Source organism: Geotrypetes seraphini, chromosome 8, assembly GCF_902459505.1.
Source record: "Geotrypetes seraphini chromosome 8, aGeoSer1.1, whole genome shotgun sequence".
Classification (NCBI taxonomy): domain Eukaryota; kingdom Metazoa; phylum Chordata; class Amphibia; order Gymnophiona; family Dermophiidae; genus Geotrypetes; species Geotrypetes seraphini.
This window is the reverse complement of record NC_047091.1, coordinates 142223555-142246573: the sequence shown is the minus strand read 5'-3', so window position 1 is coordinate 142246573 and position 23019 is coordinate 142223555. Positions and strand designations below refer to the sequence as shown.

The following is a 23019-nucleotide window of genomic DNA, read 5'->3' as shown; positions in this document are numbered from 1 at the left end:
AGCGCCTGTCTGGCCGTCACCTATATCAGACAAACTTGCCCCGTTCGCAGGCACCGATAGCGATAAAAGCAGAATGACTCCTGCCAGCGTTGCTTCTGAAGAGACGAGACCCGAAAAAGCTGTACACTAGGCAGAGGCGCTCTGCTTTAATTGCTACCGCCGCTTGAGATCGGGGCACGCTTGGAGGACGAGGCGGTGGTGGATAGACGCTGGATTGGGGGAAGGTGAGATGGAGATGTGGTGGAGGAAGGGAAAAGGAGGTGTGTTCAACCTGCTGGGGGTGGGGGTGTATGGAGATATAATTTGTTTGACCGAGAAGAGGGGGAGACAAAGGGAAATGGAGATGTGCTGGACCGGGGAGGAGGAGGGCAATGTGCGTTATCTGGGTGAGGTGAAGGAAAGGAAAATGTAGACGTGTTGGATAAGGAGGAGGGGAAACGAAATGGAAATGAACCAGACCTGGGCAGGGGTGAGAGATGTGCTCAAGCTGCTGGGAAAAAGGGGGGGGGGGGGGGAGAAAGAGGGACAGAAAAACTGGGAGAGAGGATTAGAGGGTCTCAGAGAGGGCTGGACCCAAAATTATACTCCGGCCACCCCGCGTGGACCTAACGAAGTTTGTCCCTCTTGGGCCGCCATAGTGGTTTCTGCGTTTCCCCGTGTGTGTTCTGAGAAGGTTCTTCCTGCAGAGAGAGCGTGAGTACCTCGGGGAAGCTGTACCTGGGGTTCTCTTCTTTTCCTGCTGTGGTCCAGCCGTATAAAAACAGGATAGCTTAACTCAAAACCAGCCAGTTCTACACATTTAGGTCGACTCTGGAAAAAAAAAAGTATTCCGGCCACCCCGTGGACCTGAGGAGGTTTGTCCCTCTTGGGCCGCCATAATGGTTTCTGTGTTTCCCGTGTGTTAAAGGTTCTTCCAACAGAGAGAGCGTAAGTATCCCGGGTCTTCTTACCTCGGGGAGAGTGTAACCGGTACCGAGGGTTCTCTTCTTTTTCTGCTGTGGTCGGACCGTATAAAAATAAGATAGCTTAAACCAGCCAGTTGGCAACTTTAGAATGTACAGATTTTGGTCAGCTCTGAAAAAAATTATATTCCGGCCACCCCGCGTGGATCTGAGGAGGTTTGTCCCTCTTGGGCGCCATGGTGATTTCTGCAATTCCCACGTGTTCGGAGGTGGTGGTTCCTGGCAGAGGGAGAACGTGAGTACCTTGGGTTGTCTTCTTAACTCGGGGAGAGTGTAATCGGTACCGGGGGTTCTCTTCCTTTCCTGCTGCCCTGTGACACCCACCCTCTTTGATTCGGATAGGTACACTCGGGCTTTCATCACTGCATTTGGAGCATGGCAGGGAAACCTTAGGAGCAGGGATGTTGGGGTGCTGGGGCGTGTCAGTTTCTCTCTTCTTTCTCCTCACTCAAAAAAAAATAAAATTATTTATTTATTGGGTTTATTAACTACCTTTATGAAGAGATCCACCCAAATGGAGCTCTGGTGGGGTTTAAAGATGAATAGAGAGGTGTAGGAGTTATCTAAGAGGAGGAAAGGGGTTCAATAATTGAAAGACGGTGTGGGGGTGTTTCTGAGGTGAGACAGATGGATTTCTGGTGGGGTTTGGGGATGGGAAGATGACGTCCATGGATATGGTTACCAGATTTCCTCTTTTTTATGACAAAATAATTTTTATTAGTATCAGAGCAGGTAAAACACAGATACCAAGATTCAGCCCAATAAGCAGTGCTCCAATAACAGTGAAACATAAAACATTCCTCCCCGCACCCCACAGGACCGGGTCCTGACGGCAAATACATAAAACATCAACACAAATAAGTAAAGCAAAAGTACAATCAACAATTCAATATACAATTGCGAGCCACTGGAGTCATGGTGTTCCAAAAATGCAGCCCTCAATGTGGAAAGATCAGGCACATCTCTACGCTCCCAAGCCAACAGGAGAATCATCTGAGAAGAACCTTTTCAGAACACACACTGGAAATGCAGAAACCACTATGGCGGCCCAAGAGGGACAAACTTTTTCCGGTACACGCGGGGTGGCTGGAGTATAATTTTTTTTTTTTCCAGAGTTAGTTAACCTAAATCTGTACATCTGAGATTTGGAGCTTCAGTGTCCAACCATTTAAGGAAAATACATTTTAAAGCACACATGATGGACCAACGAAGAAAGGCACTCAAGCCCACCGGCCTCGGATGATATGAGGGCGACAGTCCAAAGAGCAGAGAGGTGAGGGACGAATATTCACAGTCCATAGGATCTCTACATAAGTGAAAAGTCTTTGCCAAAAGGCTTGCACAGCTGGGGAAAACCATAACATATGTCCCAATGTAGCAGTCGGATGCCCACATTTATCACACGAAGCTGTAGGCCGGAATTTGGCACTGAACGCCCTATATGGTGATACGTATATTCGAAACAACAGTTTATATTGCATTTCCCCAAAATAGGTATACTTTCTCAAAGCGGGCAGCCTGGCCACAGCACAAGAGACAACATCCTCCGGAAATATCATATTCAAATTCTGTGACCAAGCTGCCCGGAGTGCAACATAGTCTGGCAAGGGAATCTCATCCTTCAAGTGCCTATCATGGAACTTGAGGGGGACTTTCATCTGGGAACCAAAAGTATAGGCCTTGGACAGTAAGTCCTGGCGAGTAGAATTCAGATTAGTCTTAGTCAAAGTAGCCATATAATGTGCGATCTGCATATAAGCAAATCTGTCCGCAGCAGTAAGGCCATGCTCCTGACACAATGTTTGAAAAGATTGAATTGAGCCATCCTCCTGCACCAGATGAAATAAAAAGATCAACCCCCCCTTGCCGCCCAGTGCTTAAATCTTGAGACCCCCAGGCCTGGAGGAAAATTATGATTACCACAGAGTGGCAAGAGGGGAGACACACCCATTTCCACACCCTCCGTAAGGGGAGGCCAAACACCCGGAGGCGCACATCAGAAGAGTAGACAGAGGGAGCAGAATGAAGAAAAGTGCTGAAATGCTCCTGTTGATAACACGCTAGCGCCAGAGAGATTTCCTCTTTTAAAATAAAGCAGGATTCTTTGATGTCTTCCCATCTATCCATGTGCACTATCTCTTCCTCTCTGGTCTTCCCCCCCATCTCCTCCCTTTTTCTTTTCTCAGTTTCCCCGGACAAAAGTAGTAAAATAAAAAAGCCACTCAGACTCTCAAAAAGAGGATGTGTCTGGGGAAACCTGAACATCTAGTAACTCTATTCACCCTTTTCAACCTCACATTCTTGCTATGGTTAAGAAGATTTATTTTAAATTACGATTGCCGAGCAATCTTAAACCTTATTTGTCTGGTACCAATTTTAAGTGCACTCTGCAATCTGTAGTGTTGTCCAGTTTGGACTATTGTAACTTGGTGCTGCTAGGTGTTCCCAAGAGTGCGATTATTCGTGTTCTGTTTGGTATTGGGAAATCTGACCATGTGTCTTAGTTTTATGTGAAACTTTGCTGGTTGAAGATTGATTTTAGGACGCAATATAAACTGCTGTTAGGTAACCTATCTTTGCCTTTGTGGAATGGCACTGAGATATTTAATCAACTATATATCTAAGTATGTGCTCAAGCCAGGGAGTTACACATCCTACTTTAAGGCAGGCAAGGTTGCAAGTTACAAGAGTGGGAGCTTTTTCTTTCGCTGGTCTGGAAGCGTGAAATTTGATTCCATTTTACATTAGAAAGCAAAAGGATGATATAGCTATTTGATTTCTGTATGTGCTATATGTTCCATTAAAATAGAATAAAGAATTTAAATAAAAAGAAGGCAAAAGGATATGACTTTTTTAAGAAGCTTTTGTTTTGCGACATGAAGTATGGGTGCTGAGCACTTCCTTTGCTGTATTTGTCCAATATGTTGATAAAATTTATATATGGCTGTTTGTAATATTTTATCGTGAATGTGGTATTGTAACACACCCTGTCAAAGGGGGGCTATAACCAAATAAACCAGGGTAGATCTCTTGAGGGGGTGGGGGTACATGACAGAATCATGCTGTGAGGCTAATTTCGATAAGTTATCTTGCAAATAGAGGTGGGGAAGCCTAAATCCTGGAGATTTCCATGCAGCTGTTGTAAGCATTTGAACCCCTAAATTTTTCTGTTCAATAACTTTCTAAACATGTCTAAAAAACATTCTGTAACTTCCAGACAGGCAAACCTGAATCCAATTGTTGGTTGTAGTATATAGCAAGCAATTTAAAGATGAGTAAACTTATTGCAAGAGCTGCTTATTTCTGTGTGTTTATTTTTTATTTTTAGCCTGCGGTAAATGGCAGAAAGTGGGACAGATGGATATCTCATTTTCAGGAAAGGAATTAATTGTTGATTCTGCAAAGCAACCCAGGAGTGATGATGGTGAAAATGAACATAGCGCCAAACGGTTTAAGGGGGACAAGTATGATGTCCATGAAATACAAAAGAAGTACCCTAAAAAGAAAGTGGTCTTGTTGCTGTCCTATGCTGGGAAAGGCTATCATGGAATGCAAGTATGTAGAATGTAACCCTTGTTCTATTGCATGTGTCTAGTGGTCCTGAAACGAAACTGTGTCTCATTTCACAAGTTGCAGAATATTGTCCATCATGTTTTCAACTCTACCTGCTTCACAGGTTTTTGCCTTTTCAGTTAGGTCCCCCACCTCTAAAAACCCCTTTCCATGTATTTTTTCACTTCCAGGGACGTCTCCATGGGTGGTTTTTGACCCGATTTTTACTAGAGGCGGCCACCTTAGATTTTAAACAATCTTTTTTTCTGAAGACTCCATCTGCCTCAACTCCTCAATTTTGCTGAAAATCTACAGGGATGAACTCCTCAGGCCTTCTTACCCCTCTATCATGCCAGATTTGCACTGGATGACCAGGGTGCATCCATGTCCCGTGAGTGTGCTTGGGAGTGGTGGGAGCCTTGTGCACAGCCTCTTCCAAGTCCTCCAGGGCTGGGTATCTGCTGGAGGTACATTCCCAGGGGTAAAGACCCTTTCCAGTTCCCTTCTAAGATGGATTTGCCAAACGCAGTTGCGTGAGTACTACAGAGCCCAGGAGGACCAGCAGGAGATCCCTGCCGGGGCTTCAAAATCCTCAGTACAAGGCTTCTCATCAGATATTTTTTTAGCCTTGTGTGGAATGCTTAGTTGAGCTGCCAAGGGTCCTCTGCATCTGTTTGCATTACATCAGTGGCAGTGACGCAGGTGAACTCCCCTCAACAAGTGCCCTGACCAGAGGAGGACACAGTCCTGGACCTGGGGGTTCATTATGTTTATAGACTAGGACAGGGGTAGGCAATTCCGGTCCTCGAGAGCCGGAGCCAGGTCAGATTTTCAGGATATCCACAATAAATATGCACGAGATAGATTTGCATCTCAAGGAGGCAGTGCATGCAAATCCATCTCATATATATTCATTGTGGATATCCTGAAAACCTGAATATGTATGAGATGTATTTGCATGCGCTGCCTCCTTGAGATGCAAATCTATCTCGTGCATATTTATTGTGGATATCCTGAAAACCTGACCTGGCTCCAGCTCTCGAAGACCGGAATTGCCTACCCCTGGACTAGGAGGATGGAAAGTCCAATTCCGTGCCACTTTTGTTCCAGGATGAAGTTTCTCTGACAGTCCATTTCTTTGCATGAGAATGGTGGTCAAGAAGCAGTGGCCTTGGATCATGGGGAAGACCCCACAGTATGCCAGCTATTCAAAGCCACTGTGCAATTACATTTATTTATTCATTTTTCTATACCAGTTTCCCATGGGAGCTCAGAATGGTTTACATGAATTTTATTCAAGTGTGCAAGCATTTTTCCCTCTCTGTCCTGGTGGGCTCACAATCTTTCTAATGTACCTGGGGCAAGTGGGGGATTAAGTGACTTGCCCATGGTCACAAGGAGCAGTGTGGGTTTTTGAACTCACCGCCTCAGCGTGCTATTAGATTTAGGGGATTACAAGAAAAAAAAAAAAAGAATTTTTTTAAAAACCCTACAGAAATACATAAGTCTTCTTATAATACAATTAAAACCACAATCACATAGAAGATATAAAAATATGACTGTAGGCTTGATGATATATGCTTGTTCTGGCATTATAAAATATTTAGTGTGAAACTCTCATCATTGGCAAGAACCAGCTTCTGTGGAGTTTCCCTTTAAAAAAAAATATATTCATGGCATCCTTTATATACTTAATAAGCAACAGCTTTCTCTGTTAGACTAATTTATTGAGGCCTGAAATTTTGAGAACAAGAGTTCATTGTAAGAATCAACTATTTGTACTCTGCCATCGTGAAAAACCTGATGCTATCAAAGAGCTGCATTTGGGCACAGAAACCAAGGAAAAGGGCCATGCCCTGATGTCCCAGCACCTCATAAACCTGTTGTGTATGCCCTTGGGCAAATCTTTCCATAAAGGTGGTTAATTAAATCTTAACTATATATAGTGATTAACACTTAACCACGATGGTTATGTTTTCCTTTCCCAGAGAAATGTGGGGTCATCTCAGTTCAAGACTATCGAAGATGACTTAATTCATGCCCTTGTTCAGTCTGGATGTATTCCGGAGAATCACGGTGAAGACATAAAAAAAATGTCTTTTCAGAGATGTTCCCGGACAGACAAGGTGAGATGGTGCTTCATTTCTCTTTGCTGAACTATGGTTAACTGGTGCTGATGCATCCACCTAAGCACAGAATAGTCACATTTATGTTTATTAAAAGAATTGTTATACCGCTTTACATAATTCAGAACAAAAGCAGTTTACGTTGTAAAAAAACAACTCATCATCATTAACCAAGTATTTATAGACAGGTTCCTTTTACTAAGCTGCAACATTGGTTTTAGCTTGCACAGAATTGCCCTGCTAGAAGCTAATGCCAGCATTGAGCTGGCATTAGTTATAGCCGTGTAGCACAGTTTAAGCACGTGCAAAAATTCTGCACACGCTAAAAATGCTATCGCAGCTTAGTTAAAGGAGCCCCTAGTCATCATTCATACTCGAATAAAATATTTCTCCTTCCAACTATGATGACTGCATCTCACAGACTCGCTAATACACTCTCATACCATTTCGCACCTCCATATTAAGTGCTGATGAAAAAAATAAAACCTTAAATTTCTTAAATTTTATTTCTCTTCTCAAAGAGGTAGACCATTCCACAAGGAAGGAACCAAGCCGAAAAAAAGCTTTTATTTCTAGTTGATGCCAATTTGCATCTATTTAAATGTGGAATTTATATTCTAAAATCTTGCAAAGATCTTAAAATGCTCAGGGGAAAATTCTCAAAACATTAACGTGGTTGCTAAACCGGTTGCAGCCGGTTTACCGTTCATGTATTTTAGTGATAGATTATCAAAATAGCTTTCCGTGGTCTTTTCTGAGCTTCCTAGCAGTCTCCGACTCTGCCATGCAAATTTATTACAACAAGGTCATTAATATTTAAATGAGCACTCTGGGTGATTCTCTATTATCACTGGGTGATTCCTTAACCTCGCTGTCCTACATTTGCGAGCAAAAGTTTGCAACAGCTCTGAGCTGTCCTACTGGTCAGTGCCTGAGTGCTGATCGGCTCAGGCATTGACAGGTAGGTAAGGCTAGGACAGCTCAGACATGCCAGAAAATTTTGCCGCCATCAAGCAATCCTCCCCCAACACCTTCTGGCAGCGGGAGGGATTTCCATTCTTACCTGCCATTAAGCAAATCTCTCTTCCCCCCACCCCCCGGCAGAAGGAGGGATGCTCACTCCCTCCTGCAGCCGCCATCATGCCCGTGACAACCCTCCCCTGTACTTCCCTTGCCCCCCCTCCTCCCTTGTTTACGAAGACTAGCTGGAGTTAAGAGACAGAGGAAATTGGTTCCTTGTTGTTCTTGGTAATGGGTGTTATCATGATATGCCCTTTGTTCTCTGGGAATATGCCATTGTTACAGTTGAAAAGTTATCCCTGAAGTTGGGAGAGCGAGTCTAATGATCTCAGGTGGGCAGGTGTCTACGCCTAATACACAAATGGATGATTCCCACTAGAGTTTCTGAAACATAGGGGCAAACGTTTCCCAGATTGTCTGCAGTGTGGTTTTGAGGAGAGATTGCACATGGGGTGTGTTGGGGGGGCTGAGCATATTGTGGAAAAACTGGATCTTTGAACAGACGTAATCAGCAACTTTGTTGACTGGATGGGGGTTCTTCCCTGGGAGCTAAGATTAGTTTGGTGGTGTTTAGACACTATTCTGAAGAGATCCTTAGTGTTGATGAAGTGGTCACCCACCAACTGGGAGTAGTAGGCTTTTCTTTTCTTTGAGCATTTGTTTATATTTCTGTACTTGTTCATGCTAGTGTCCTTGTTGACCTGGATTTGATCTTTGCACCATGTCCTCTCCAGGCAGAGGACTGTGTATTTTAGGTCTCGGAGCTCTTCTTCAAACCATTTGTCAGACTCACGGATCCATCTTTTTTGCAGGGATTTGGGGGCAAGTGTATCAAAAACGTCAGTTCTAATTTTGTCCAAGATAGTTTAGAAGTCTAGCGGGTCTGAGGACTCTTCAAAGTTTTTGAATTTGAACCAGAAGGAGGATGCTTCAATATGTTTTCTGGAATACCCGAGGGACTGTAGAAAATTGAAGAGGTCCTTGATTGTCTGTTTGTGAATGAGTTCTAGGTGTAGGTTAATGTCTCCTAGTAGAAGACAGGGAGAGGAGAGTGAGTTCCTAAGCACAAAGTCTGAGAAGTCTTGTTGGGCCTTAAAAGAAGATGCTTTGTGAGGGGGGGTGTCTTTCAGGGTGGTGGTGTTGCTTTGGTGTGATAGAATTTCCAGGTTGTCCTTTTGCTTGGAGTAGAGGATTGTGAATTCAACGGAGTTCTTGATCACAATGGCTAGCCCTCGTCTTCTTTTGAGTTGCCTGTATAAAGAGACCTTCCTGTATCCTGGGGGGCAAAATTCTCTGATTAGAGGGTCATCTGGGGATGGAAGCCAAGTTTCTGTCTGGAACAGGATATTCAGATGTGAGCCAATCTTTAACCAAGGTTGATTTTTTTTTTCCCCTTTATGGATCAGATATTAACATAGGCATAGGGACAGCCTTGCGGTGTACGTCTGCACTCTGCAATAATAAGCTGAATTTGTCTGAGCAGCCTACTCTTGCTGCCCTTTTTGAAATTATTTCTATTGCATTTTTAAAATTAAACAATTACAACAGTATCATTTTGCCATACAATACAGTCCCCCTCCCTTCCCTCAAGAGAAATAGAGTACATGAAGAGAGATTGAAGGTAACAAAAATAACTAAGTTATACAATGCGAGCTTCACATCCCGCTTTCCAAGTGAGATAACCATCCCAGACTTTGTGATAAGCCGGTAGTGTGTTCTTTCTAATCGCTGTAAGTTTACACATTAAGTGTATATGGTCCAGCTTTCCACACAGAGTGGTAACTGCTGGCATTTTGGCTGATCGTCAGCAGTGTGCCAGAGCAATCCACGTGACTGTAAATAGCAATGCAGCCATCCGCTGTTCATGCCTATCTCGGCGGGGCTGCGTTTAATAAACAATATTCAGGCAACTCCAGGAAGTGTTTCTCTATAATACTCACCAAGAGTTGACCTACCTTATGCTAATAACTCCACAGGAAGGGGCATTCCCACCAAATTTGGCATAAATATGTACACTGGACATATCCCCGCCATCATGAAGCATTTGATGTCCCATATATACGAGAAAGTTTATAGGGCTCATATACTAGGGATAGTAGGCTTCTTTTTTTATTATTATTATTTTAGAAATTTTTACATTATTTAACAAGCATATCATCTTGTACAGAAAGTGCAATTAAGAAAACATAATATTGAACATAACATTAAAATTACTTTCTATCCCAAAAAAATAATTCTCAACTTAATCACACACTAGTCCTCAAAATTTAGGATCCAAGACTTAAGAAACGGAGTGATTTAAAGGTACAAAATAACAACCAAGCGAAATCACTTTATCTGATACTGAAAAGGAACTAATTATTCCTTGGACGCTGATTTTTCTCCATTCCCAAGGCGCTTCGTGGAGAGGAAGACTGTCAAATGAGCTGGTTCAAAAAACATATATTTCAAAGTATGATACCTTACTACACATTTACAAGGATATCTAAGGAAAAATAAACCCCCCAATCTGGGTCACACCAGGTTTCAACATTAGAAATTCCCTTCTTCTCTTTTAAGTCTCTTTAGAGACATCCGGAAAAATTTGAATATGGAAACCCAGGAAGTCTCTGGTTCTATTTTTAAAGAAAAGTTTGAGGATCCAGTCTTTATCTGGAGCCAGAGCTACAGTCAGTAAGAGAGTGGCTGAGATAGCCACCTCTCTGTCCGACTGTTCTAATAAAGCAGAAACATCCAGAGAACTTTCCTGGGGTTTTCCAATTACATCTTTCTTCTGAACATCCTGAATCTTTATAGGTAAATAATACACTCTTGTCAATGGTGGTAATGAGTTCTCAGGAATTGTAAGTATTTCCAGAAAGTAACGCTTTATCATGTCTCTTGGGGAAATTGATGAGACCTTTGGAAAATTAATTAAACGTAAATTATTAATCCGGGAGTTGTTTTCAAGTACTTCCAATTTTCTCCTCATTATCAGGTTATCTTTTACCAATAAGTCATGATTACTTTTTATCATTTTTATGTCCTTCTTATCTTCTTGGGTATATGATTTCAATATTTCTATATCTTCTTTCAAATTCTTAATAACTTCTTTCTGGTCTTTAAGTTCTTTATCTAAGTTTTTAATTTGAGGATTCAGAGAATTATCCAAAGCCACAACTAACTCCCAGAGCGAGTCTAAAGTGACTTCTGGGGGCTTAACAGGAACAAAAGGAATTATTGGTGTAGTTATAGATAGTTCAGATGTCTGGTCTACCTCTTCAGCGCCCTGTTCCTCCATAGCACGAGTTGTCCCAGTCGCTGGTTTCTCCAGAGGGAGCAAGTCCCTCTGAGTTGTTTCCTGCAGCAAGCCCTCCGACATACTGGCCTCTCGAGAGGAGAACACTGCCTCATCTGACGTGCTCTCCTCTCGCGGTGAGCTAGCTCCCAGCGGCAACGGCTGGAGGGAGGCGTCCTGACATCGGGGCTCAGTGTCACGTCTAGCCCATGGGATATCGTCAAAGCACTCCTCTCTACTGACGCTTCCAGCGGGCGATTCCCCGAACCGGTTTGCTCGTTTTGAAGGCGTCTAAAGATGTCTTCAATTGTGGAAACTGTGGGTCCCGAGCGCTGGGAGGCACCACCAAAACTCCTGCCCCTTCTTTTTGGCATATTCAAGAGGTAAGGAAGACACTCTCAGGCGCCCTTACAGCATCAGACAGCAGCAGCCATCTTGGATCCCAGGGATAGTAGGCTTCTAACTATTTTCAATGAGATCCGATCTTGGTAGACCTTAATTTTGTAAATGTCAAATTGCAGGCTGTCCCGGCTCCTTGCTGCCCGCATAACAGATTATTTAGTTTTATAATCTGCAAAACATGCAATTATATTGGGGGCTTATTCCCACACGGATCCACCAGGTTTTGGTGAGCACGCTCAAGCTGGATAGAGTCCAGCGGCACTTTGGTTGTCGCATCAGAAAGTAGGAGACTCGCAATCACTTGTACCATTTGGGAGCAATTCGTATAATCAGCAAGCTCTGGAACTCCACGTATCTGAAGATTTGAACGTCGACTTCTATTTTCGAGGTCTTCCAGTTTATCAAGATCGTAAATGTGCTGGGTTGCCAATGCCGAGTCCTTTGTTCGTGAGTCTAACAATGCCACATGCTGTTCTTCTCTGTTGCTTACACGCTGCCCCAGTTCTGATATCTCGCCTCTGAGATAGGCCGCTAAAGTGGAAAGTTCTTCCTGTACAGTTTTAATATCGGTTTGGATCTCATGTAACATCACCCGGACCTCTTCCATTGGGTCAAGCTTGGGAGCCGGGGCTGAACTCACTGCAAGGTTTTCACCAAGGTCTGGCTCTGCTCGCTGTGTCTCTTGGGCCGCCATCTTGGCACACTCCTGGCTGCTAGGAACAAAAGCAAACTCTTGCAGGGTTTCGTGCCAAGATATTGACATCTGTTTATACTGATCCCACCAGGCTGTCTTCTGCCACCAGTTACATCTATTTTTGGCCCAATTGCCTGGTTTTATCAGCTTAAGGGTGTAATAAGCCAGGGAGGCATGCAGAGCTTCACTCACCACTGACTATTCCGGTTGGTGACGTCACTTCCCACCGCCCTTGCTGCCCTTTTTGGAGTTGTATCCCCTCTGTCGTTTCCTGCATTCGATTGTTGTTGGCCAATATCATGGCAGTGAATCAGGTTCCAATGGTGAGTCAGTCCCCAGGGAGTGTATCTGCTGGAATAGGCCAGACGTCGTCGCTCTTGATGTCGGGGAGGAGGGTGATGTAGTGAAGAAGCAAAAATACTCTCCGCCACTCCCATTTTGCTGACAAGTGGCGGAGGAGGGAATGTTGGTTGGAGATACAGAGCGGTTCGCATGGTATGCAGTGGTGGAGGAGGATTTGGGAGGTTTAGTGCTTTCTGTTAATACAGCATTACATTTTAAAGAGCAGGACACGTCTAGCATTAGGTTATAGCAAGTTATGCCGGGAGCTGTATTGGTACACTCTGAGGTTGTTGGTTACGGTGAGCAAAGAGCCTTCATATTTAGAGTGAATTTACTCGCGGTCTTTCTGTTCTGCTTGGTCCACACAAAGGGCCCTTCATCGAGGGCCCACTGGCAGTATAGGCCCGCCTGTCATGCAGACCTTAAAAGAGCCGAATGAAGAGGTCTGAAGATGGAGAGGCCGGCCATGTGGTCAGTGGCTCCAGTGGGAAGAGTAGGGATGTTTATCTGGTCTCTTTCTCCTCTCCCTGCTGGGACTTGGGTGCATTGGTGCCCGGCTTGTGCTCCCTGCCTGCCAGAAAAGGGCCGAATGAAGAGGCCTGAAGATGGATGGGAGGGGCCAAGAACGGCTGCTTGGTCAGTGGCTCTGGTGGGGAGAGGAGGGATGTTTAGCCAGTCCCTTGCTCCTCTCCATGCTGGGGCTTCGGTGCCCGATTCATCCTCCCTAACTGCCATGAAATGGCTGAATAAAGAGGCCCGAAGAAGGGTGGGAGGGGCCAATAACAACCCTGTGGGTGATATCTCCAAAGGGAGAGGAGAGATGTTTAGCTGGTCCCTTCCTCCTATCCCTATTGGGGCTTGAGTGTTTTGGTGCCTGGTTCGTTTCTTCTGCTTTTTCTTGGGTTTCGATCTGGTGCCTCAGTCTGCTGAAGCATGATAGAATGTCACCTCCTGTCTCTCCTCCCCTTCTTCCATACCGAATCCCATTTTATCACTGTCTCCACGTCACCCAGCACATCCTGTCCCTAGACTTCATCTGTTTGCATAATACTTGTGATGAAAATTTCTGAGTGTTGTGTATCTCTGTGTATTTGTACAGGGGGTTTCCGCAGCTGGCCAGATTGTGTCACTGAAGGTCTGGTTGATAGATAACATTGTGGAAAAAATTAATGATTATCTTCCTTCACATATCAGAATTTTGGGTAAGAAATTATAATTCTTTAGCTTTTTGATACATATACATGTGTTCTTGTAGCCTTGGTCTGGGTGTGAATACATGTATAACCTATAGACTAAAGGATGATTCTTCACGTAGGGAGGGAATGGAAAGGGAGAAAAATTGGGCATGGGTGTCTTGAGTGAGAAGGAAAGAGATGGTGAACATGGGGAAATGGAGAGAGGTATTGGACATGGTAGTGGAAGAGGCTTGAGGTACAGATGCATGGGGAAAAGAGAGATGAGAGGGAGAAATGTTGGATGTAACGGTGGAGGGGAAACTGTGGGATGGATAAAGAACAAAAGTAAGTGTAAACCTCCTATCTTTTCTTTCTATTTAAACTACAGTACTTTATTTTGAAAACTGTTTCTTTAATGTTTTTATAGACTGTGTATTGTACAGGATCCGAGTTACATACAAATTCAACTTAAGAACAGTTTAAAAAACAGAACTTGTTCTTAACCCATGGACTTCCTATATAACTTTAGCATGCAGGTTAATAGAATTGGGAGGACAGTGTTCCAGCAATAGTGCTTTTGATGTGTAATAGTTTTTCTGGGTGGGAGCGATTGAATGTGCATGCTTGAGAAAGGCGAAGAACCCTCCTCCCCCACCCCCCAGGCTTCTGTAGTGAAGAACAGCATAAAATATTGTAAGGGGTTGCAGCAGTTTTCTGTTGCGCTTGTAATCAGAACAAAATCTCAGTAGAATTAATTTTGACTGCTTTACTCCTCTAAGGTTTAAAGAGAGTTACTGGTGGTTTCAACTCCAAGAATGCATGTGATGCACGTACCTATTTGTATATGCTGCCTACTTTTGCCTTTGCTCACAAAGATCTTGATGTCCAGGATGAGATGTACAGACTGAGCCAGGAGACCTTGCGGAGAGTCAACAGTTTTCTGGCTCGCTATAAGGGAACACACAACTTCCACAACTTCACGTCTCAGAAGAGTCCACGAAACCCCAGTGCCAAACGCTACATCATGGAAATACACTGTGAGAATCCCTTTGTAAGAGAAGGCCTGGAGTTCACCGAGATAAAGGTGAAAGGTCAGAGCTTCATGATGCACCAGATCCGGAAAATGATTGGTCTAGTGATTGCAGTGATGAAGGGCTATGCATCAGATTCCATCATGGAGCGCAGCTGGGGGGAGGAAAAGGTGGATATCCCTAAAGCTCCGGGGCTTGGCCTGGTCCTGGAGGCTGTCCACTTTGAGGAGTACAATAGACGATTTGGCAGCGATGGACTGCATGAGGCGCTGGAGTGGGACGGGGAAGAGCAGAGTATCACTGGCTTCAAACAACAATATATCTACCCAACAATTATTAAAACTGAGCTGGAAGAGAAGTCCATGTTAAACTGGCTGAACACCCTTCCCATCCATGATTTTGATGCCACTGCTTCAGGGGTCCAGCTGGATGAAGACAATTCTAAGGTAATGCACAATAAAACACAAATGTTTTCTTTTACTCTGTTATTTTTGTCAGATACAGAAATGTAATGATGAAAGTTGCACTGGATAGAGGGGATATGATAGACGTTCACATATTAAATAGAGTCTTCCTATTTGCTGTTTAGGCAGAAGCTTTCAATCAGTTATTAAAGTAGAGAAGGATCTAGATTGTGGAGTAAATTAATTTGGGATTTTAGTTTATGTATTGAGTGTGGTTATTCTTTCATGCTCTTATGATTAATGTATTTTATTTGTAGTTTTAACTTTTTCTCTGTTTTGTATTGTATTACTGCACAGATCTATCTAGCAGAATAAAGGCCCCCTTTATCAAGTGTTTTAGCAAGGGCTGCTCTGACACTCATAGAAATTGAGCGAGTATTGGAGCATTTCCTGTGGCAGCAGCGCTACCATGGCTTGATAAGAGGGGGCCATAATGCAGTACAAAAAATATTGATTCAAATTGAAATTCTTTATTGCCTCTCCGGATCAGCACAGAAACTGATGCTTGGTGGGGAACTTCTTTTCCTTCCAGGGGCCGTTTCTTTCAGCGTATGCAGTTCTTTTGAGGGGGACCTGCTGGGGGGGGGGGTCGTGACTCCCCCAAAAGGAATCCTTGCGTTTTAAGAAATGGCCCCTGGAATGAAAAGAACCCCCCCCATCAGTTTCTGTACCGGTCTGGAGAAACTAAAAGAAAGGTTTTTACCTGCTAATTTTCTAATTAATCTTAACATCCTGTGGGGGATATAAATCTAGCACAGAGCAATGCTCAATTATGCTGAGTGCCAGGGCATCATGGCAACTAGAAATTTCCCCCCTTTTGGAATGTTTTGCTGCCACTGGAACAGTAAGTCGTCTTATACTGAACAGCTCAAGCTTGCTGAAAGCTGAGCAGTGAAGAATGGGACTACCATGATGGTCTTGCAAAACTTTTACACTAGAGAATGACACGGGGAAACAATTTGTCTCCATCTCCACCCTGTTCCCGCAAACCATTTGATCCCATCCGCACAAGCCTGGAATAGTAAACTGAATTTGTTTTACTAAAGTATAAAAATAAATAATATTCTATACAATTGTCATTTTATAAATCAGAATTCTGGATGCTGAACTAGAGGAAGAGATCTTCAGCTGGCAGGGTTTTGTTTATAAACGTTTATCAACAGAGCTACAATACTACTTTATCCTAAAGCAAAGAAAAGAAATATAAATTTTTCTAGCTTTTGTTGTCTGGTTTCTGCTTTCCTCATCTTCTCGTCATTCTCTTCCTTCCATCCACTGTCTGCCTTCTCTCTGCCTCTTCCATATGGCATCTGCTCTATTTCTATGCCTCTATCAGAAACTGTCCCCCTCCCCCCAATTGGTCTGACATCTTTGTCTTCTTCCTTTCCATCTTTCACTCCCTCCCCCAGGTGGTGTTTAGCATCTCTCTCCTTCTTTCGTCCCTTCAGATCTGATATCTGTTTCCTCCCCCAATGTTCTCTGGTATCTCTTTCCTCTCCTTTTCCGCTCTTCTTTCACAATTTTTTTTTATCTTGCAGTGTCTGCTCCCCTCTCTCCCTCTCTCTTCCCCATTACCTTTCAGTGTCTGTTCCTCTCTCCAGTTCCCCTCGGTGCCACTCAACCTCTTCCTCTGTCGAGCCATCTCCTCCCTTCCCGTCACCTTCGCAGACGCTTTTCAGAAACAAAATTTTCCCTCTCCGAGCGGCCCCGACGCCACAGCATTCTCATAAGTTGTGCGCGACTGCCCCAAAATTTCTCCTCTGACACAACTTCCTGTTTCCATCTGGGCGGCTCGCGTCAGTGGAGAAGTTTTGGAGCAGTCGTGCGTGACTTATGAGAAGGCTGTGGTGTCTGGGCCGATCGGAGAGAGAAAACTCTGAAAAGCTCAAGTGAAGGTGAGAGGAAAGGAAATGGCCCGATGAGGGGAAGAGAGGCCCAGACCATGGTGATTGGGAGGGAGGAGGGCCGGGGCTGCTGGATCCCGTGATTGCAAGAAGGGCTGCTGACTGGGAGGGGTGGGATGGGAGGCCAGTGTGTGAGTTCTTGCACCACATTGGTCTCAAATACACTGAGAACTGCACAATACAAAAGAAAGAGACCACAAAGGAGAGGAAATGGGGGACTCCAGGTGGCTGGAGGATTGTGACAGCAGATAGTAATAGGGTGGGGTTGAAATTGCTAGGAATGAGGGGGCATGAGAGACTTGAGACAGAGTTTTGTGGATGAGAAAATGTGGGCAGAAAAAAAGAGGGACGGGATGGGGATTAATGGCCCTGTACCATTTTCTTAGTGCCATACAGTGGTGCATTAAAGGGCTTGATTTACTAAGTGTTCTTCTTAAAAGTATGAGAAAAGAGAAGGAGAGGCATGGGGAACTCCTCCGGCAATAAACATATTCTACTCTGATACTTAGAAAACAGAACAATGATTAATTAACAAATGGACATTGGCAATATCCAAGGCAGAAATCGGGCAAATCACAAAATCTGCACAGGGAGGGTAGTATGGATTCCTCTATATCCTAGCAGAACCCATATTAATAAGTTAAGAACCTAATCCGTCATTCTGTTGTGGATACACAGGAGTCTGTACTGTAGCTGACATACCAGAGTGTCATATCTAGGGAGGGACAGATGAGTCTGCCTGCAGAACTGAGGACCCAAAGGCGGCATCCTCTCAAGCCACCACTTCCACTCTGTAGAACTTTGTAAAAGTGTGAAGAGTAGCCTAAGTAGCAGCTCTACAGATTTCATCAGGCTAAACAGCCTGAGACTCCGCCTAGGAGATCGCTATGCTTCTCATGGAATGTTCTGCAAGAGAAAACTTCTAGCTATGTCTTTCCAGGGGAGTGGCATCTGCAGGGGATGCACATTGAGGGGACCACTGAGACAGGGTCTCCTGGAGAGGCCGCATGTGCACCCTGGCCCAGGGAACAATCTCCAGGGAGGCCACCATGAAACCCAACACCTGAAAGAATGCCAGGCAGTAGGTTCAGAAACGCTAAGAGATGCATAAATGTTTCTGCAGCTCTGTTTGTATGGCTCGGGAAGATAAACACGACCTTGCACCATGTTGAACTGAATGTCCAGATATTACAAGGTCTAGTGAGAGTTAGCTGGTTCTTCTTGAAATTGACAATCCAGCCCAGGCACTTCAGCAGACACACCACAGTCCTCACTGCCTGCTCGATCTCCGGCTTGGATAGAGCCCTGATCAGCCAGTCATCCAGATAGGGGTGTACCTGGACCCCCATTCAGCAGAAGTGAGCTGCCACAACCACCATAACTTTGGTGAAAGTGTGGGGTGCCGTCACTAAACTGAAGGGAAAGGCTGCAAACTGGAAATGTTGCTAGAAAACATGAAACCTCAGATATTTCCTGTGCCCTGGTTTACACTTCTCGTTATTCGCGGGGGATAGAGGCAGAGCCGGATGCGAATGGCAAAAAAACGCAAATTTCCGGCTCTGACCCACTCCCGCCTCCCTTCCACCTTCCCCTGGCTAGAGAATGACACGGTGACAAAATTCATCACCGCTCCCGTCCCCGCGGATAACCGCGGGAAATAATTCCATGTCATTTTCTAGTGTCTATTTCAACCTTAATCCTTCTACACCAGCATTCTTCAAAGCAAAGTTTGTAGGTCAGTGGTTGTGCCCAATTATACTCCGATTCTTCCCTCTCTCCTTAAAGAATGACATGAAGATGGTTTCCCGCGGTTATCCACGGGGACGGGAACGGTGATGAATTTTGTCACCGTGTCATTCTCTACCCCTGGCATCCCGGCCTTACCTGGTGGTCTAGCTGGTTTTCGAGGCAGGAGCGATCTTCCTACGCTCCTGCCCCGTGCAGATAGCCATTAAGAAATGGCTGTGGGGAGTTCCCGTAGTCACCTCCACCAAACTTGAAAGAGGGATAATTGAAGAGACTAAATGGACCAGCTGGCCTTTTTCTGCCACAGTGTACTCTGAGAATGTTTGTCCAAAATACTAGATGCCTTACTGCTGTTAACAAAAAAGAGAACCATCTCTTTATACTGATCGGCTGCTAAAATTGGAACTTATCCTAATCCTGTTTGGGTTATGGTGTCTGAGTAATAATAATAATAATAATTTTATTCTTATATACCGCTAAAGCCATAATAGTTCGTAGCGGTTTACAATAAGAAGAGCTGGACAATCAGCGAAAATAGGCACAATGTAAAGTCATCGAATACAAGTAAGCAGAATACAGAGAAAAGGCTTAAGAGTTCTTAGGTTACAAGTCGGTTAGAGTATAAAGAGATAGGGCTTTAAGAGTTCTTAGGTTAAAAATTGGTTACACAAGTTTGTCTAGTTTTGAGTGCGTAATAATGTTACCCAGCCAATCGTTCAGTTGACCTTCTTGGAAAGCGAGTGTTCTGTCCAGGTAACTTTTGTATCGGCAGGCCTTTATTGTTGTATGGATAAACATATGAACTCTGCATGTAGGCCTAATAGAACAATCTAAGTTAAAGTGAGAAACCAAGTAAATAGGGCCGAACTAAGAATGGATTTGAAACAAAGACAGGCAAATTTGAACAGAACTCTTGCTTCCAGGGGCAATCAATGGAGTTTTTGATAATAGGGAGTTATATGTTCCCATTTTTTTTATATCGAAATCAATCGAACTGCCGAATTTTGAACAATTCAGAATCTTTGAATGGTTTTATTGAAAGACACCAAATAAATGATATTACAGTAGTTGTTCTGCCACATATTTATCTAGCAAGGGTATATAGAAGTCACCTCCACCAAAGCTTCAGAGTAATATTATTCTTTATTGCACACACATCAGATAATACCAAACAATGCAGATAGACATTGGATAATATACAAGAAATAAATAGAATACTTCACCATGTCTGGCACGCCCCCTTCCAATACTGATCGGGAATCTGATCGATCAAGGGAACAGACCCAGCCCTGGTGCTCCCAGGGCTGCAGCAAGATTCAAAGTCCAATCTGTGACTCTCAGTCTTTTATAGCACAGAAAGTGCTGAATCTCTTACACACACAGACACTGCTGTTTCTGCAGTAAAAACAGGTGTCTCCCTTATCTCCTAACTTTCACAGATGGAATGTTAACCGCTGCTCGAACCCTCCCTTATCCCTATAGCCTGAGAGCCCTTCCTCGGCAGGACATGAAACAGTATAAGATATGTAACAAGTTGATAACAACTTATGGAAGTAAATTGTAAGGCTACCTAATTGTCTGGCACAGATGTAAAGCAAGAAGGGCAGCTAAAAAGCAAGCAGACATGAAGATTCACACCTAATACCCAACATGACCACTTGCCATGCCCTGGCTAGCCATGGGCATAACAGTAGTCGAGCATGCTTAGAATGGAGGATTGCACCAGTAAATGGAATGAAGTTGCATCAGAGACCTAAACCTAAAGGATATTGTTTTGTTTAAGCTTGTATTTATACCCATGAAACAAATCACATCACTGTACATTATTTCCTATAAAATTTTAGTCACAAGTTGTGGTTTGTTGTTTTTTATTTTTTGCTTCCCTTCTACAGGAAAATAAGGCACTTGAAGGCAGTGATGTTGGGGGTGACTCAGACTGACTGGGGGACTCTGGAGCTATGCTGCTGTCCTTTCATCTAGAAGAGACTCTGGCCTCAGGATGACTTGGCAGTGCTGGGGAGTGAGGTCTACTGGCAGGAAATGCAGTACTGTACTTTGGGAGCTGCTGCTATGGACAAAGACTACAGTGGCCAGTTCAAGACCTTGATCGGGCATCAGAGCACAGTAGGACATCCATAGGTTTCACTGCCTGTGTTCCTGAAAGCCATGGGCTAGAGGAGTGGATATAGCCTAGTTTTGGAGCTTATTATGTTTTGGGTTGGCAGTTTCTGCTGCCTCCAGGGCTGGGATCTATCACCATGAGCCTTCATTTACATCTACCTTTATACTCTTTTTTTTTTTTTTTTTTTTATAAGTGCCCCTTACACCAACTTTGTTCAGTATCAGGCCTTGGAGAGAGCCATAAATTACAAGTTCATCTGGAACCTGACTCAAATGAACCGTAAGTCTGGTTACTAGGTGTTATGGTAATAGCTGAGACTTTCTCTCGCGTTCTCCTTCCCTCCCCCCCAACCCAATATAATCAATCATCAGTATCGCTGAGTGCTGCTTCTGCAGTATTCTATACCAAGACTAGCCCAAGGAATGGAAGACACGACCTGGGAGTTAAACCTAGATTCTCTGCATTGGTGTCATAGCTTGTGCAGTGACTAATGTTTTTCTTTTTATAAACAAATAGCAATTGGACTGACTATGTCCCTTCGATGCAGGCTCTAGATATGACTTCAGTTTTTTTTATTTTTAAATAAAGTAGTCTTATCACTCTTATTTCATAATCTTATTAACATTTCTGCAACTAAGTAAAAAAAAAAATGTGAGCACTGATGTCAAGAAGCCACCCCTGCTATTATCAGGATGAAAGGTAGTGTTATCCTTCCTATAGGGAAGTCCTGGAAGGTTCTTCTGGCTGCCTTCTGGGTTTCTTTGTCTTGTAGTGGATGAGTGAAGAGACGTTTTTTAAACTCCCATGTGACTTTTAAGGCAGCATATGTATGCTGGCAAGTGACATAGAATCAGCAAAAAGTTTTTAATTTACCTGACTATAAACCTTATTAGAAATGAAATTCCATTGGCTGCGTTTTGCCATCGGCACTTAGATATCGGTGAGGTATTAATTTATGAACATTGATATCTTTAAGCTTTTTGCCAGAGGGTGCTGGCTATGACAGTGGCCTTGCAAGCCCAGATCTGTAAAGGTCTTATGTGTTTGGTGATGCAGTATCTTGGCATCCAAAGATTCTGAATTAATTATCTTATTAAACAGGTTTTGTAATCATGCTGCAAACCATTATAACCTGTCTTCCAAATTCCAGACTGGCTCCTGGCTTGTTCCCTGGCCGATACATGTTCATCATGGATAATGTTTTATCTGATCAAAAATATATAGTTATAGCAACTCCCACTGCTATTTAATTAGGGATTTTTATATTCTCTAGATAATGTTTGGAAAATTTGTTCCATCTCTTGGAGCTACTATTTGGTCTTGAAGTGAGGACAAGAAATTTACAGGACTGACACTGAAGTGCAAACCTATTTTCATATTCTTTTTTGGAGTTATATTGTTAACTTTTAAATTTAGGCAGATATGATGTGGCACAGAAAACATGGATTTAGTAGATTTAATGTACTGTGGAAGAACTGTATACAATGATTATGAAACAAGTTTGTTATGATACATTGTAAAGAAAAGATTTTTTAATAAAAACAAAGCCTGCTTTCTTAGGAGTCTTTGGTATATTTTTTCCATAAATTAATGCAGATACAAAATGTAAAGGTCGGACAACCTGCTGTAGGTAACATGTTTTGTTAGATGGAGTAAATAAGATTGATCTTGTTGGACAAGTTACATCAGTGCTTTATCATTGTCTTTGTGATGAACAGCTCAGTATTTGTAATATTTGATGCTAAATTACTGTAACTTTCTGTCTATGTCCTCTTGTCTGTGTCACATCAGAATATTTCAGTAATGCTTCTTTTGGTCTATTTTATCAAATCCTTTTATTATTTTAAAAGTCTCTATCAAATCCCCTCTCAGTCTTCTCTTCTCAAGAGTAAACAGCCCCAGCTTCCTGAGTCGATCTTTGTAGGTCAAATTTTCCATTCCTTTGATAAGTTTCGTGGCTTGCCTTTGCACATTCAGCCCTTGTCTCTAAGATAGAAGACTTGAGAAGTTTTTATTCTGTTAATACCATTTTCCTGGCTCTTAAAAAGAACTGCCTAAAGCAGTATACATTCATAGAGAGTGACACTGGGATATACTATAAGGGGCCACAGGAGCCATACCCAAGATCCCTTGCCCCATTACAACCATTACACACTCACAGTGCCCAAGATATCATCCACACAAGCCAGACATGCCTAGCAC

At 43.4% G+C, this 23019-nt stretch overlaps 2 protein-coding genes across 10 annotated transcripts in view; one reads left to right on the top strand and one right to left on the bottom strand.

The window, feature by feature from the left end:
- Positions 1 to 150, bottom strand: part of LOC117364745 (tRNA pseudouridine synthase A-like) — a 70186-nt gene extending 70036 nt beyond the window's left edge. Inside the window, exon 1 of the mRNA XM_033954302.1 lies at positions 40 to 150. The gene's annotated coding sequence lies outside the window, so the exon portion shown is untranslated. The remainder of the gene's footprint in view (positions 1 to 39) is intronic.
- On the top strand, positions 72 to 22379 carry PUS1 (pseudouridine synthase 1). 9 transcript variants are annotated; one of them, XM_033954307.1, is made up of 6 exons: positions 72 to 224; positions 4291 to 4517; positions 6503 to 6640; positions 13475 to 13577; positions 14330 to 15027; positions 20588 to 22379. In XM_033954307.1, exons 2-6 carry the CDS (start codon positions 4320 to 4322, stop codon positions 20633 to 20635), a joined length of 1185 nt encoding a protein of 394 aa, XP_033810198.1. In that variant the 5' UTR covers positions 72 to 224; positions 4291 to 4319; the 3' UTR covers positions 20636 to 22379. The 9 variants fall into 9 exon arrangements, with proteins under 9 accessions (XP_033810198.1, XP_033810197.1, XP_033810201.1 ...); XM_033954306.1 differs by having other exon boundaries at positions 145 to 260; XM_033954310.1 differs by lacking the exon at positions 72 to 224 and adding an exon at positions 337 to 469.
- Positions 22380 to 23019: the final 640 nt, after the last annotated feature.

What these genes read in the sequence shown, in the direction of transcription:
- PUS1 (XM_033954305.1), top strand. Translation starts at nt 338, where the DNA reads ATGGAGATGTGCTGGACCGGGGAGGAGGAGGGCAATGTGCGTTATCTG. An exon ending in AAGGCTATCATGGAATGCAA is followed by an intron (nt 4,518 to 6,502) that starts GTATGTAGAATG and finishes TTCCTTTCCCAG; the next exon opens with AGAAATGTGGGGTCATCTCA. An exon ending in TGGATGAAGACAATTCTAAG is followed by an intron (nt 15,028 to 20,587) that starts GTAATGCACAAT and finishes TCCCTTCTACAG; the next exon opens with GAAAATAAGGCACTTGAAGG.